Genomic DNA, 16,769 nt, shown 5'->3' with positions numbered 1-16,769 from the left:
CAAGTTTGTAAAAGGAAATACATTCCTCGCAATGAAAAAAGTTCTAGATGACACCGTAACACATGTTTCACTTAGGAGGGGACGTCAAACTCCTCAAAAAACTTGACAGCCAACACCTGAGACTCCTTGGCCATCTCCTCGGGTGTAAGCGTCTTGCAACGATCAATCCCTCCCACGGAGTGGAACATTAAGAGGAGAACTGTTGTTACACCAGAGTCAGACATGATGGAGTTCTGGGGTATGCCCTTTGGTCGATGGATAGAAAACGGTTTAGCTTCGATAACTCGTTTGTTAGCCGAACTCTGTCTAATTACATGTGGTAACATAAGAGACAACGGGGCCAACTCCTTCTTTATTGCGCCATCCGTCCTCAGTGAGCAGTTGCAATCAATTACGGTCATAGTTCCCGCAATGGTGTCAACAGCAATGCCAACCCAATGGTCCCTGTCAAAATTGAAAGGCAGGTACAGGCGCTCAGGTGGAGGGAGATCTACACTGTCGAACTCAAGATGATCCATTACACAATCCCCAAACTTGAACCTATGTCGGTCTTTCACAGCCACCCGGGAAAATTTTGTCCATGACTTCATTAAGGCAGTCGTAAATTTGGTTTCAAGAAAGGCAACCTTGTTCAACTGAGGCTCGGAACAATGTCGAACATATACTGTGTGGGCGTATAAGAGGAGGGCGTCCATCATCTTCATAAAGAAAAAAAAATTAGCGATGTCTTGTAAAATGTTAGCGTCTAACAATCAAGTTACACCTAAACTTTGAAAACAGCCATATCTACGTGAAAAGATAAAGAATACCTTGGGCATCATAGGCTTTGTCCTATCAGCAATCTCAAGTACTTCCTTGTTGTTAATAGAGATTCCGCTGCCAAGGCTGATGAGCCTGTTTATTATAAAACAACCGTCAACAAAATATTTTAATGTGTAATAAATAATTTAACATAAACTGGAGATTCACCGGTAATTTTGCAAAATCCCGTGCAACCGAGCAAACTTTGTAAAATACGCAGACTGTTCGTCTGGGTGGCATATGAAGGGGTGGCTACCCAGGGTGCATGATACCCACTTGGGGTCTACATGGAAATCGTTAAACGATGTCTGCACCCGGGCCCTCTTGCCACGCCGAGGGAATTCCCCTTCATCTCCATTATCCAGAGCATGATCGCCGCCATCTCCCTCGCCTAGACCACCATCGTCCTGGTCACACAACGACATGAGAATAAACGAAACCTAATCACAGGTAACACCACCGACGTAGTTAACCGGACCTCTAGACCAACTAACAAGTATGATAGACTGCTACGCTATCAAGTAATAAAGAATATAACCACAGACAACATCTACGATATACATAACCTGAAACTTAGACCACCTACCAGTTATGTTAGACCACTACCCTACCATATATCAAGTGTATGTAATTTTGTAGGCAGCTAAAAATGTTTTTGTTCAGTCACCTATATTCTTGCAAAAAGCTTAGAACTTACTTGTCCCTCCGTCCGAATGTCATTAGTTTCGCCGACCTCTGAAGTAAAGTCGGCCATTCCTTCGCCCCTCTGCTGTTGAACATCGTTGGGTACATCGGCGTTGATGTTGGAAGCCATCGCAACGGCCGCGTTAATAACTGCATCAGCCAAAGCCTTGTCCTGTGCCTGGTTCGTACCACTTCTAGCGCCTGCCTGAAGCCCATCGTCAGCCCTGTTCTCATACTCACGTGCCATGGATCTCTCTCTCGGTGAATCATGCCTGTTAAATCCGGAAATGGATCTCCCCAAAAATTCAAGAATATTCTTGATAACTTCCTCCTGCATTGTGGTGAACTTTTGTTCTATAGCCGCCGTCACCGACGTTCCAAGAGTGGACAGACTTGCTTCGAGTGTCGCTATTTGGTCAATAGCGGTTGACATCTTAAGCTCAAAAGGTCTCATTTCTGCCTTCACCGACGCCGACAATAATTGGGCAATATTATCAGGTACTGCAGCGTATGCAGCTTGGCCGCCGGTTGTTGTTACATTTTCCTGGGCCCTCTCCTTCTCCCTCTCCTTTCGCTCCCTGATTTCTTTCCTCTCCAGTCGCATCTTGGCCAACTCGGCCTGGGTCAACCCACCCTTAAACATGTGTTTGCGGAATTCGAAGTCCTCCCCAATCAGGTGTAACATATGTTCAACCCTGGGATCGTCTTCATCGTCGGACCAGCTGAAGTCTTTTCCCTCCGTACCAGCATCTGTATCGTCGGGGATAATGCTAAAAATGTCGACCTACATTTAATGTTATCAGTAAATATTATTGTTGGTTCGTTAACATGATTGGTAACGGTTACATAAATGGATTGTAGTCCACTAAACCGGTTAGAGTTTGTGTTGGTACCTTGCATTCTTCGTCGATGTCCCTCGCGTGAATTGGGCTAAGTCCAACCGTCGCCGACGTCGTCCGTGTCGCTGGTTTGGGAGCATTTCTGTCACTCTCACCATCCAAAATACCATCGGTGTTGGTGTTCTCCTGCAAGATAGCAGCTCCGGCGTCCTCTGACTCACCATCTTCGTCTTCCCCCTCGGTTTCAGATTCAGACGACGACTCGTTCAGCTGAACAACCTCCGTTAACGATGGACATGCCTCCACTAGCACAAGCTGTATCGCGTGAAAAAAACCTTTAACGGCTACCGTACTCTGAGCGAGTGCAACCTCGTCTTTAGACTTGATGCTGGACATCAACATCTCGAACCCCACACGGCCCCACGGGTGCGCGAAAAACTCGTCGAGACTTCTGATCAGCTCCACGTGCTCAAATACGATTTTGGACCTATGGTTTGTGGGGCATAAGACTGCTCCGGTGATAGCGAGGCAGGCGTATTTCAGCCTGATTTCGTGGTCGACGACGGTCCTTTTTTTCAACATCTTGACTGCCAGGTCGATGCTACATGCTTTTAGATTTCCAAACAAATCGGGCCAATAGGGTTTTACCAAGACGGGATTTCTCTTTTTCTTCTTCTGCTTCCTCGGATATTTTCCGCACGGCAAACCGGTGATTATCGCAAATTCCCTGAGAGAAACCCTAACCGGTTTCCCGGCGAACAGAATCCATATTTCGTATTTTTTGCTAACCTTTAGTAGCCGCGTGATGATAAAATGTCTGAAACTGCCGGAAAGTGCAGGCTTCTCCGCCGTCGCAATAAGTTTCCCAAATGGCGATTTTTTTAGGAAATCTCTCTCCTCTTCGTCCAAGGCGCTCAGAATGTTGTTGATGGCCTTAGATTTGTGATAGCAGTTTATCCTCTCGCCGATTGGTTCTTCGCCGGCTGCAAAAATCCTCTCCGGTAAGGATGGTTCCATCTTTGGTTCTGCCTCTCCGTTGGTTTACAGATGCGTAGTACACAATTATTCACCCAAAAATAAAAAGGGTGCTCTCTCTGAACCGTCGGCTCAGTTGGACGCATAATATACGCCTTTTGACCGGAAAGATGTTTCGTTTACCCAGTGGGATGTATTCATTGCATGTATTATATTAATATTTTATTCGTCCATAATCTGACAAATTATTTACCTATGTCTTAAGTATGCTTATAGATATATAGGGGCTAATACGTATTAAAAGAAAAGGAATAGTGTCCAATTCTGGCTTTGGTCATTTCTGCAAATACTTATGGCGGGATGGTTATTTGTTATAATTATTCTTTCTTTTTTCAACATTTCATTAGAAATCAAAGCAACTTATCAGATTATTAGATTACTATAGTCTAAAATGTTGTGTTAAGATTTTTATTTAAGACAATTATTTTGTATTTTTTTATCTTTCTTTAATTTTTAGTATTGATTATATATTTTTAATTTTATTATTTGTTATTTTATTGTATTTATTTTTATTTAATATACATTGTTGCTGTATTTTAAAGTTAAAATTTAATTTTTTTTACCCTAAATTTGAATATATAACTCTAAATTATTTACTATTTTTGTAAAGATACATTAAAAACTTGAGTTTCCTCTTTTTGGTTTTTTATTAATTTATCAAAAACAAAAGGGTGAGTTTACAACAAAGCAATGGATCCTTTCATATAGCCACGAACAATGACCTAAGGCTATTTAAAAATCCATGAACGAAAAGGAAAACTTAAAATCCAACAAAAATAGGAAAGGAAAACAAAACATGAATTGGAGGACACGTCAACACCAACGAGACGAGCCCATCCTAAATGGATAAGAATGCTCTGCATCAGAGAGCAAAGAATGTTTCAATCAGAGGATGTTGGTAAACATATCAGATTCCTTTGGGCGATAAAGTATCTTCTCAAACATATCTTTCAGCTTCTCATGCCGAACCATCTCGTCGAGGATTCTATCTTCAGAGACAACTTGGTTTTTAACCAGCTTATCCTTGTCATCGGTAGGAGAGAAGACCATTTCGGATATGCGATGTTTCTTGGTTTGCTTACGATACTTTTCCCACTCAGATGCGTCTTTAACCATGAGATGGTAAGTGTACACAACCCGCTTTTGACCAATCCTGTAAGCTCGACTTATGGCTTGCATCTCAACAGAAGGGTTCCAAACAACATCGAGAAGTACAACTCTTGAAGCCCCGACAAGACTAATACCCTCGGAACACGCTTTTGTCGATGCCAGTAACACTTTAGATTCACTGTCTGGTTTGTTGAAGTTGTGTATCAGATGCGGTCTGTCTTTCTGTTCAAGATTACCATGCATAATGAGAATCTCTTTCCCTTCCCTCCAGCCAAATGCTGCGCAGACCTGGTCCATGATCAGCTTTAGAGTGTCGATGTATTGACTAAACACCAACACTTTCTCTTTCACTGTTTCACTGAATCGGATGAAGTTGATCAGGAACCTTGTTTTCACACCTTCCTTGGAGTCAAGTCTAAGCCTCTCAAGGGTTTCCAATGTTTTTGGCCCAATGGTGAGGGTTTCAATCTTTGTCGGGTTGCAGAGCGTATACAGAGATGGGTGTACTGAAACAGCTGAAAGCTTGTGCTCAAGTTCAAATGTGGTTTGAGTATGGTCAATTCTGTCCAGGATTTTCTTCTGTAGATAAGATGGGTTCAACACCACGACACGGTCTCTAAGACCCGGAAGGCTTTCACGAAGGATGTTTCCTTTGTGGACATGCACAAAAGGAGCAATCATATCCTTAAGCTCCCCAATTCCGATTTCTTCATCAAACTTGCCGTTTTTGCCTTCTTGGCTCAACTTGCTAAGATCCTGGAGCCTCGAAGAAATCGTGTCTGTATAAGCTGGTCTTGCCAGGCATAAAACGTTCGAAAGCTCCTTGAAGTTGTTCTGGAATGGTGTCCCTGAGAGAATGATGCGCTTTTCCGTTTTAACTTCAGAAAGCGCTTTCCAGATGCAACTATTCTGGTTCCTTGGGGTGTGACCCTCGTCAAGGACCAGTAACCCTGGCAATTCTAGCAACATCCTTCTGAACTCTTCCATCTCTCCAGCGTACTTATTCCTCGCGAGCTTCTCATACAGATTGTAGCTAACTCCAAGAATGCTTTTCTTGTTCCTCCAAGAATATAGCTTAACCATACGAACGGAATGCTTGTTGCTCCTATGGAGACTATTTCCCTTTAGAAGTGCGATAGCTGACTGGTTCTCTTGCCCTGAGAACTTCATATTATTCATGTTATAAAACGGAGCGCTTGCATCCCATTTTTTGAACTCTTCTTCCCATGTAAACAGTAAACTAGCGGGAGCTATGACCACGGGATGGCTATCTGGAAACTGTTCTAGGTATGACTGAAGAAAGACGATGGTCAGCCGCGTCTTACCAGTTCCAGGAGAATGCGAAATAATGCATCCCCCACTTCCTTTTACCACCGAGCTCTTCAGCTCGTCAAGTTTTGTTGACCCGGCTAAGTTCTTCCAGATAAACTCAAAGCCTTCTCGTTGGTGTGGGTACAAAGTCTCTTTGACGCCAGGGATGTATTCCCAGACAGTTCCTTGTGTATCTTTTAAAGAGGCATCATAATTGCTGCGGTCTGAAGCTTCAAAATCAAGCCCGTTAAGTAAAGGGTCACACTTTTTGTCACGACATGTCTTCTTCTCGTTAACATTACCACGATACTTATCCTGCGCAATGCATAAAAAAAAAACATGTCACGTAGTTTAAATATGAAAAGAAAATCAACAAAACAGTACAACTCAATCTAGGATCTCTTTGCGCAATGGATGTTACCATGGCAGGTGAGATGTCTCTAATCTCCACGGACACATAAGAACAGTAGCAGCATTTCAGACCGATTTCCTCATCAAGAATAAAGTCATGCTTCCCGTTGGTGCATGGCACTTCTCTACTCTGATACATCAAAGATCATGTGATTTAAATTCATGCCTTACCAATGCTAAGAAAAAAAAAGCATAATCGTCAGGTATAGCTCGGGGGAAAAAACAGAAGAATTAGTAGTCTTACTTTAGCAGGAGCACTAGACGAGTTTACTCCTTCCAATGTTAGAGCTAAATTCATGTCTTCCCACAAACTGTCTATTTCCATCTCCTCCTCTGTCTTCTCAATTGGCTCAGGCTCCTCACAACAGCCAAATCTCAGGTTTAGAGGCGGCAAATCCCGCCATGGTTTTTCGCCACCATCAAAACTCTCACCGTCCCCGCAAAACGAGTTTCCTAGCAGATCAGTCACATTCAGGTGGTTTTTCTCTTTCTCCCTATGGGACCTCCTTCGTTTCCTCTGATCTTTATATACCTTTTCACTTGAGCTCTCTCTAACTATAGGTTCTTCGCTGTAATCATCCTCCGCTGTTTCGTCCCCTGAGCAGATGTCTTCCTCAAAAATCTTCGTTTTGTTCCAAATAGATTTTGCTAGTAGCCTAAATACATCCATATCATTCTTCCTAGGAAAATTCTTCTGCTTCTCCCCTGTATATACTCTTTCACTTTGACTCTTCCTGACTTTTGCAGTGTCTCTGGCACCGAATTCATCGTCATCTGAGCAATCGAAATCACTCTCAGAGCTCTCATTATAAGAAGAATCTGAACTTTCCTCCATGTAATCGGATGAGTCAGACTCAACATCCTCATCACTAGACTCAACATCTTCATCACTATCGTCCTCTGTAGAAACTCCTTCCTGAGAACTAGAACTAAGACTCATAACCTCATCGGTCTCTGAATTCACCGGAGCTGAAGGCGTCAAAGTAGGAGTCTTCTCCTCACCGTTCAAATCAGCATCATTTACACGCAAATCAGTATCATTCACATTCAAATCAGCATTCTCCACACTCAAATTAGACTCATCCACAGAAAGATCAAAAACCTTATCGACATTGCAATCATCTACATGTTTTTTCTCTCTCGGAAAAGATCCAAGATATTCAACATCATCAGCATCATCCACAGAAAGATCACAAACCTTATCGACATTGTAATCATCTACATGTTCTTTCTCTCTCGGGAAATATCCGAGATATTCAAAATCATCATCATCATCAACAACATCATGCGCTGGAGTGGTCGAAGCATGAGTTTTCTCAACACCCTTTGAATTCGCATCATCATCCACAGGCAAATCACGAACCCTATCGGGATCAGGCGATCTCGATTCTAAAGTAGGAGCAATCAACGAAGGAGAAGCTACATTATCATCCTCTACTACTACATGTTCGTCTTTTCGCTTACCTCCCGGATAGATAGTTTCGATAAACTCGACATCTTCGTTCTCGCTCGCCTTTTTTCGGCACCGTTTCGATTTCGCCGGCGGTTGTGAAGAACAAGCATCGCGTATTGAATTTCTCTTCTTCTGCCTCTCTCTCCTAGCTTTAGATTGTTCTTCGACAGAAATCCCCTTTGATTTATTTAACAGATCGTTCAAGTAAGACTCCGTCCTCGAACGAGTTCTTCTAGCCACGCAAGTAGCCATATCCATGGCTGAAGAAAAGAGGAGAAAAAAAAAGGAACAGAGAAAATCGAAAACTCTAGCAGAGAGAGTATTGACTACGGAGGGAAGAAGAAGATGACTCTATGGAATCTTCTGTGTACTTTTTTTTTGCCTTGTCATTTTATTTTTTTTGCGGTAACGATTTAACTTTCTCGAAAGCCTTTAAAAAAGGGTTTACTTTCCGTTTCCCTATTTGAGCAGATTATATTGATTGGCCACCTTAACCGAGTGATTGGTTCATTACCGATTTTATCCGATTAATAAAAACACAAATTCTGAACACATAATCCAGAATTTGCACTTATCAGAAGCCCACGTGTGGATGACTTCAGCAAAGGAAGTGTGAGTATTTATATATCACTTTAGTTACCTTCCTCCTTTTGGCCAGCGATGTGGGATATTTGCAAGTGTACATTATCTTTTTTTTTCGTATCATTCATATGGATTGTATGAGAAAAAAAATGTTAGAAGTCCAGCCCAGCTATAGTGTTTTATGAGCAAAGCCCAGTAATTAACCCAGCAAAGTAACATACGTCGGAAATGGGAATTGGAATCAATAATTTAGGCACCATTATGATAAATTAGAAAACTCAGGGGCAAAATTTGATAATTAGAAACGCATTGGACAAAATTGAGAATACTATGCCGACGCGTTTGATCGGTTTTAGCTCTTTTCCTCTGATTTTGGTTTCTTCACGATTCACTGAATCCGTAAAATCATTATTTCCCCTCTACAGCCACACGGTGCGTGATTGTTCTCGTTTCAAATCAGCAAAAACTCAATCGATTTCGTGTTTGAATCTCTAGTTTTCCGGTTCTGAGAGAAACCAGATCCGAAGTTTCTCGAACGTAATTGAGGAAGAAGAAAATGCCGGTAAAGCATGGGCAATCGTCGTATCGAGATCGGACGGACGAGTTCTTCGCCATCGTTGAGAGCCTGAGGAGATCGATGGCTCCGGCGGCGAATAATGCGCCGTATGTTAGTGGTAGGAGCGATGTGGGGAGAAGAGAGGATCCGAGATCCGCCGCGAGTTTGCAATCGGAGTTCAGGAAGAGAGCTGGTAAAATCGGTTTGGCTATTAGCCAGACGTCGCAGAAGCTAACGAAGCTGGCGAAACGTAAGTTTTATAAGTTCGCTCATTGATCAGTGAAATCTCGTGAATCTGGAATAAACTTAATCTAGTTGCTCCGTGAAACTGTAATGGCTTGATCTAAGATGTAATCACTGGTAGAATTTGCTTAGATTATGATAGAAAAATGCTAGATTGAAGCATCATAGCCACATAGGATAAGATCTATCTGGTATTGGTAGAGATTCACCGTTTGATTTGTGGAGTGAATACTTTAAATGCTTATCTTTGGAACCTTTAGTATAGATAATACTTCAGAGCGTCTCGTTGTTATGGTAGAAATGGAAGAAGCTGTTGTTTTTTCATATATTTTCAGCATACTATATGAACTTGACATTTTGTTGCAAAATCAGTGGCAAAGAGGACATCAGTATTCGATGATCCTACCCAGGAGATACAAGAGCTGACGGTGGTCATCAAACAAGAGATCTCTGCACTAAATACCGCTCTGCTCGACCTTCAAGCTATCCGCAATGCCCAGAATGATGAAGGGAACAACTCTAGAGACACAACTACTCACTCCGCAACAGTTGTCGACGATCTAAAGAACCGCCTGATGGACACTACCAAAGAGTTTAAGGATGTCCTCACCATGAGAACCGAGGTTTTTTCTTTGTTTCCTTTAGATGTCTTTTTCCAATAGAACATGAGTATCCAGACGCGACCCTGACAGTATTCTCAGTACTAAGATGCTAGACTGAGTTATGATTACTGGTCTGGTGTTGCAGAACATGAAGATCCATGAAAATCGAAGGCAACTTTTCTCTTCAAACGCTTCAAAAGAATCAACAAACCCATTCGTTCGCCAGCGCCCTTTGGCTTCTAGGCCTGCTGCTAGTCAACTTGCTCCTCTTCCATGGGCAAATGGGTCTTCTTCATCTTCATCTCAATTAGTCCCTAGGTGAAGTACTACTGATTTGTTAACCACAGTTGCAAAACTCTGCTTATCTCATTTCTCTTGGAACCTGGCTAAGAATTTATTCGAATTGTAGTCGAAAATGTTGCTATGGATTTACTAAAGTCTCATCTGTGCCATGTCAGTCGTTGCTGATTTAAGATTTGAGTTTTCATGAATTCAAGACCCTTTATATTTTCTTCATTTACAGGAACCAAGGAGAAGCTGAGTCTTCACCATTGTTGCAGCAGAGTCAACAACAACAACAACAACAACAGCAGCAACAGATGGTCCCGTTGCAAGACACGTATATGCAGAGCCGTGCAGAAGCTCTTCACAACGTCGAATCAACAATCCATGAGCTAAGCAATATCTTCACACAATTAGCTACCATGGTTTCTCAACAAGGGGAGATTGCTATCAGGTTCGTCTTCCTCATAAGTAAACCACCTTATGTCTTGAAAAGATTCATTGAACATTTGTGTAAAGGAAGTTTTATAATAAAATTTGGTTTGTACAGGATCGATCAGAACATGGAAGATACGTTGGCTAATGTGGAAGGCGCACAGAGCCAACTGGCCAGGTATCTCAACAGTATATCGTCAAACCGGTGGCTAATGATAAAGATTTTCTTCGTACTGATTGCATTTCTCATGGTTTTCCTCTTCTTCGTGGCTTGATATTGAGATAAAAATTGATTTTAAAAGAGCTTCAACATCTAGACACTGTTCGTTTTCTCTCGTATCTTATTGACATGTAAAGACTAAAGAGAAAGTGATCCTTATGCTCTGTTCAGATTAATGGAGATAATATATATGCCACTTTTTATGTAAAATTGATTTACGTTTCCCAAACATTTTTGTGATTATGTTTTTCAAACTCTATTCTATCTATTTTTCAATTTTTGATAGTTGAAAACATTTTATAATTCTCCAGGATTGTGCGGATGTAAATAATACAAAATCAAATAACTAAACAAAAGTTCTCTTGGATTATCAGGAAAACCCGCATTGATTGCAGTGCTTTAGGGTTTAGGGCTTTGCTCATTTGGTCTGATAGAGAAAAGGCTTTAGGGTTTCTCTCCTCCTTTAAATTTTTTTTTTTATTTATATGCACTTGAATTCCATTAAGTAATGCCGGATTTGTAAATTATTACAAAAGCAGCTTTAGTCAGAGAGGTTATTCTTTGCCCAAAATAAAATAAGGGAGAGACTTCTAAGATTCTGCAACTTTATTGTAAGAGCTTATGCATGCATTCTAATTCTCTTGGGAAAGAATATGGTATCGACGTTGACGTCACGCCACTTTCGGACGATAATTTAGTCTGATTCGGTATTAAATCCAAATTAAATCGGTTTAATGTTGCCGTACCGAGAAAACCAGACTTACCTCCCAGTTGCTTAACCTAAGTTTGCTTCTGTTGCAAGTTATTCAACCAACAACTACTACGACTTAAAAGTTATCGATATACGTATAAATGGGACATGTGCTTGTGTACGAAGCTGCAACACAAGAGCGATCAACTTGTTTGAAAGTCAATACAGTAACAACATGTCACGTTTCTTTCATTGATAGAACAATTAAAGTGGAGTTTGTTTTCACACGTTTAGCTCTTCCACTTCAGGACTTAATGGCTTAAAGAGACCCTCCACTTCACTTTCATTTACCTCATCTAAGCTTGCTGGTTTCCATTTCGGATTCTGCAAGAAAAAGACAAAACCACTCACTGAAATGAACTTAAGAGTAGCACAACAGAAAACAGAGACCAAAATCGAAAATAAAAACAGAGTGAATCGCAAGAAGATTATCATAAATCTGCATCATAGTTCGTGTACTATTCTAAAACCTGACTTAATACAAATGTGTGATTGATATAAGGAACACGTATACATTTATAAACTTTGTTTGTTCTTTGTCGATTTCTCTAGAACGACACTCAAAAATCATGTGAGGGAATAAAATGAACGATTAAGCAGCAGAAAGATGAAGCTGACGCGTGAGAGAAATGATGGAAAATGTAACAAAAAGTATCGAATGATAAGCGAACAAAAAACCTGGTCCTTGTCGATCAAGACTGCTCGAACACCTTCAGTGAAATCACCGCGCAAGGCAGATCTTAGAGCAAAGCGGTACTCAGTTTTCATCACACCATTAAGCTTCAAGATATGAAAACCACAGTAAGTAATTACTAGCAAAAAACTCAGTGACGTAATTGCAAACAATGAAATTTGGAACTCACTGTTGCCATCTCGTTGTTGGTTTTATTACCCTTTGCACAAGCAACTTTAGAGAAGTAGTTATGTGTTAAGAAAAGAGAGAACGGTGCTCCTTTTCCAAGGCCTTGAAGTGCTTCATTAGCCCATTCCGCAACTGTACAACAAAGATTTTCAATTCTTTTTCTTCTATCAAACTTCTAATTGACATGAAATTGCTTTTTTTTTGGCTACTAGGATTGGAAGATGAGAGAATATATTAATAAGAACAAAGAAAGCTATTTGACAAGTGACCACTACTAATCAAGAGTTTTATCACAACCTCAAAAGGGTTTTTGATATTTTTATTAATAACAAAAAAAAAAAGCTATAGAGAAAGTGGAATCAGAGTAACCCCAACCTTTAAAATAAGAATGCCTATCATACCTGAAGCCTCACTGCTCTGCTGGTACTTTTTCAGCTCTTCGATTATTTTCTTAACAGATTTACTTCCACCAAAAACTGATTCTATTTGAGGCAAAAGCATTTTGAGATGGGCTTTAGATTCAGGATCGCTGCTGTATTCTGATAAAGTTGCTTGGATGTCTTGATGGGGATCCTTGGAACTGTATCACCAAAATGCATGGTTTCTGAGATACAACAAAACAGAGATATACCAAATGCTCCTAAACTTGAGCTATGCACATGAAATCAATGGAAGCAAAAATAAATAGAAATAAGCTGAAATGTTCCATTTTTGAGGAAGGAAGTTTGCCAGGGCTTACAGGTCAGCTGACAAAAGTGCTTCTTTGAGTGAACCCAGCTTTCCAGATGGGACATAATGTGTACCGAGACCTGTAAACAGTGCATCCGAAGGTGTGGAAATTCTTCTCCCAGTCATACCAAGATAAGCACCTGCAGAATTTGAAAGGTCGAAAAGTTGCAGGTGGAGAATACTTTAGCAGTTGTTTGTAAGATTGTAAAGGGTCTAAAGCTTAATGAAACACACTTCCTTGAACAGTAAACACAATGACCAGGTCAACAATTGACATGAAAGCAATAAACTTCCTTCTACAATGGCGAGGTACTATACCAATATTCGACATTTTTCACAAGTTTGTAACTTTTGAGAAAGAACCAGCCTTAGCCAAATAGAGAGTTAAGGATCCTATTAGGAAGCTGAGATATGAACATACCAACAGATCCTCCACCAGGGGTATGAGCTGCTATATATGAAAATCCAACATCTGGAAACAAGCCGATTCCATTTTCTGGCATTGCGAGGACCGTCCTCTGGAAATGGATAATACAACAGTAAAAAAAAATCATGCTAAAAATGTTATCTGAACAGGATATACTATTTGTACCTCTGTTATCACACGGTATCGCCCATGTCCAGAAAGACCAAGGCCAAATCCCATTGTTATACCATCCATTAAAGAGATATATGGCTTTTTGTATCCAGCAACCTTGCATATCAGGGTATACTCAGCTGTAAATACCTAAAAGGAAGCAAAGTTATGAAGTTAGGACATAATATACATCTTGCAGGCTAATCATGTGAAAATGTATAATGCAGAAAAATAGTAAGAAACTGATAGTGAGTACTTCAAAAATGGGTTGATCCAAGCAAAAATAAAACAAGCATTGAATAAACATGCAAAAGCCTAGACTTAAGAGTGCTGCCAAATAGATTAATTTGATCAAAATAATAGACCACTTAGATCTCACCAAGTATTCCCCAATACATTAAGTATGTTTAGAAGAACGACTGTATAATGCTATTGGAAAATGTGCGCTTTTTCTGTAATATCAGGTAGCAATTTTGGTTTTCCTAAAACACTGAACTGAAAACTGTTGCACAACCAGACCTCTATCATATCTGACAATTGATTTTTGGTTGTAATCTGCTTCACATCACCTCCTGCAGATAAACTAAGACCATGGTTAAAAAGTTTCTATCCGGTTTGATTAGATAAAGTAGACTCATTTGATGCAAGAAGATAAACTACGACCATGGTTATAAAATTTCAATCAGGTTTGATTGGATCAGAAGAATCCTTTTACGCAAGAGAACAAATCCAAAAAAAAATCCCACTCCCTCACAAAAAAAACATAACACACAGCACCAAAAAAAAAAACCAAGAAGTTGCAAAATTCATGGATATTACATGAATTAAGAAAGGAATAGTCCATAACACAATGATTCACATAGAAACCTTCTGCACAAGTGGTGTGTTTTTGTCCATAAGGATATCTGCAACAACTCCTTTAATATCCATCCCTGCACCATTCATAAATGGTCACTCCAAAATCTTCCCAAAGGGAAACAAAGAATCTATAGCATTGAAGAAGAGCCGTATTGTCTACTAAGATAAGACCAGAGATGCAACATACTTTCCACAGTTTTGTCCTAAAATCTTACAAAACCAGAATCAACATATCAGAACAAGATCGTTTCTTTTTACCTGCACAAAAGGCCCGAGGTGTGCTGCCTTCGACGATAACACATTTGACTCTTGGATCAGATTCCCATTCGTCAAGCAAGCTTTTGTACTTCAAATCCATTTCTGTATAATCAAAAACTCCAAAAGTTTCAAGATTTGAATTTGGTTTAACTCAATAAAGAAACAACCTTTTTTTATGTAAAAAGGACCTAGATTCATCGCGTTGAGAGCTTTAGGTCGATCAAGAGTGATGAAAGCGACGCCATTTGGATAAACATTTCCTTTCACGAAATCTTCGCCGCCGCTTCCACAGGCCATCACGGTGTATCTCCGGCGATCCGAAGCGGAGCGAATAATGAAGGAAGGAAAGGAGAAGCAGAGGTTCTGAAGAGGAAGAGAAGTCGTTGAGGGATGTTTGGAGAAGAAGATGCGAGCAGAAGACACACCCAGAGTTTTGATCATTGTTGTGTTGTGATTCCCAATTCCACCTCAACGACATCCGTCGGAGGAACCAAACACTAGTGACAGTGAGTGACTGTGGAATGTGCCGTTCGGCCCAATAACCTGCCCAATAGTTATTAATATAAACAAATTTCTTAAACAGAGACCGAAAAAAAAACTAAAGTATATAATTATATAATAATTAATTTGCACGAGTTCAAGTAGTCCTGGGCAAAAAATCTGGATCCGAATATCCGAACCGGAACCGAACCGAAATAGAGGTACCAAATCCGAATCGAAATTTTTAAAAATATCCGATGGATCTTAAACTCTTATACCCGAAGAACCGGAACCGAACTAGTACCGAACCGAGAACCGATTAGGTACCCGAATTATTCAAAGTATAATTATATATCCTTCTAAATATTAGTTTTTTTTTGATATTTTTGATATTTGGTATATATTTCTGGTTTTACAGATATATTTTCTTTATTTTTGAGACTTTTGGGTATATTTTTAAGTTTTGATATATATATTTTTGAATTTTTGTTATTAAAAAAGTGTGAGTCGAATTAAAAATTTGAGGCAAAAGATCCGGATCCGATTATCCGAACCGGAATCGAACCGAAATAAAGGTACCGAACCCGAACCGAAATTTATAAAAATACCCAATAGATCCTAACTTCTTCTACCCAAAATATCCGGAACCGACTGGTTCCGAACCGAAACCGAACCGAATATCCGAATGCCCATGCCTAAGTTCAAGGACTATATAATTAACAATCCCTAATTAACTTTTGATTAATAATCAATTCCGAGTGGTTCTCCTGTGCTGCAGCTAATACCATCATCAATTCCTAGGGCTAAGGGTAAATTAATCATCCCTTAGCGGCTTAATTAGCTTAAGAAGGTTCTCCTGTGCTGCAGCTAATAATCCTCTGGTACAAAGTAATTGACCTACCTCTATCTCTATCTCTATTTAATTGTGAGTGTCTTTGTTGTGTCTGTGTCTTCTTTAATCCTCATTTTCTATCGAGGTTTTGTGTCGAGCTCTTGAAGTTGCTTTTTATCCAATCATATTGTGCAATACGTCATTGATTTGAAAAAGTCTTCCGTGCCACACTGCCACTGCCATCCAAATAGGATTGGACAAAATATCTGTTATATCTGCTTTGATTTGTTATTCATCTCGATTCGATCCGGAAAATCTGGATATTCATAATTTTATGGAGTAAAACAAATACTAAAATTCAATATCCGTTAAAAACGGAGCAAATCACAAATACTAAAAAAATAAGATGGATATCTGTTCCGGTATAAATATATATATATATAGATAATAATTCATATAAAGTATAACTATTATATATAAATGTAATTTTGTGAGTTTTTGTTTATAAATTTGATTATTATAAATATTAAAATTTAATAAGTTAAGAAAAAAAATATTTTTTTAAAGAAAATATTGTCATTTTTAGCTAAATTTGAATTTTTTAACTTTTTTAAATATATTATTATTTAAATATTTTTATGAGTAGATCAGATATCGGTAAATATTCAGATTTTTGGCGATATTCGAAAAACGAATATCCGGATAATTACGAAGTGGATACGGATCAGAAAAAATAATTATCCTACGGCTCACGGATATCCAAAATTGATGATATCCGTTCCGCGTCCGCGTCCGCGCCCGCGCCCATCCAAGTATCTAAATTGTGAAAATTTGGGACTTTCAAAGTTTTGGACTTTT

General features: G+C 39.6%; 4 protein-coding genes across 6 annotated transcripts; 1 reads left to right on the top strand and 3 right to left on the bottom strand.

Annotated features, from left to right (window-relative positions):
• Positions 1-71: 71 nt before the first annotated feature.
• Positions 72-3,341, bottom strand: LOC112084416. Its single transcript, XM_024153545.1, has 5 exons — positions 2,379-3,341; positions 1,499-2,269; positions 1,006-1,208; positions 810-894; positions 72-698 (listed from the first exon to the last, which is right to left on the bottom strand). The coding sequence occupies exons 1-5, from the start codon at positions 3,339-3,341 to the stop codon at positions 72-74; spliced, it is 2,649 nt and encodes an 882-aa protein (XP_024009313.1).
• A 663-nt stretch (positions 3,342-4,004) lies between these two features.
• LOC18013778 (SNF2 domain-containing protein CLASSY 4) lies at positions 4,005-8,109 on the bottom strand. The gene is made up of 3 exons (XM_006418693.2): positions 6,436-8,109; positions 6,202-6,321; positions 4,005-6,095 (listed from the first exon to the last, which is right to left on the bottom strand). Exons 1-3 carry the CDS (start codon positions 7,900-7,902, stop codon positions 4,245-4,247), a joined length of 3,438 nt encoding a protein of 1,145 aa, XP_006418756.1. The 5' UTR covers positions 7,903-8,109; the 3' UTR covers positions 4,005-4,244.
• A 475-nt stretch (positions 8,110-8,584) lies between these two features.
• On the top strand, positions 8,585-10,740 carry LOC18013549 (syntaxin-32). Its single transcript, XM_006418692.2, has 5 exons — positions 8,585-9,032; positions 9,398-9,648; positions 9,773-9,945; positions 10,151-10,363; positions 10,460-10,740. Exons 1-5 carry the CDS (start codon positions 8,783-8,785, stop codon positions 10,617-10,619), a joined length of 1,047 nt encoding a protein of 348 aa, XP_006418755.1. The 5' UTR covers positions 8,585-8,782; the 3' UTR covers positions 10,620-10,740.
• Positions 10,741-11,385: 645 nt separating this feature from the next.
• On the bottom strand, positions 11,386-15,131 carry LOC18013548 (3-hydroxyisobutyryl-CoA hydrolase-like protein 4, mitochondrial). 3 transcript variants are annotated; one of them, XM_006418691.2, is made up of 10 exons: positions 14,788-15,131; positions 14,600-14,701; positions 14,351-14,415; positions 13,499-13,633; positions 13,328-13,424; positions 12,917-13,046; positions 12,579-12,757; positions 12,179-12,309; positions 11,994-12,095; positions 11,386-11,639 (listed from the first exon to the last, which is right to left on the bottom strand). In XM_006418691.2, the coding sequence occupies exons 1-10, from the start codon at positions 15,038-15,040 to the stop codon at positions 11,538-11,540; spliced, it is 1,296 nt and encodes a 431-aa protein (XP_006418754.1). In that variant the 5' UTR covers positions 15,041-15,131; the 3' UTR covers positions 11,386-11,537. The 3 variants fall into 3 exon arrangements, with proteins under 3 accessions (XP_006418754.1, XP_006418753.1, XP_024009594.1); XM_006418690.2 differs by lacking the exon at positions 14,351-14,415 and adding an exon at positions 14,003-14,055 and having other exon boundaries at positions 14,788-15,116; XM_024153826.1 differs by lacking the exons at positions 14,600-14,701; positions 14,788-15,131 and adding an exon at positions 14,003-14,055.
• Positions 15,132-16,769: the final 1,638 nt, after the last annotated feature.

Source organism: Eutrema salsugineum, unplaced genomic scaffold (genome assembly GCF_000478725.1).
Source record: "Eutrema salsugineum unplaced genomic scaffold, Eutsalg1_0 scaffold_4, whole genome shotgun sequence".
Lineage (NCBI taxonomy): Eukaryota > Viridiplantae > Streptophyta > Magnoliopsida > Brassicales > Brassicaceae > Eutrema > Eutrema salsugineum.
This window is presented reverse-complemented; position numbering and strand designations above follow the sequence as displayed.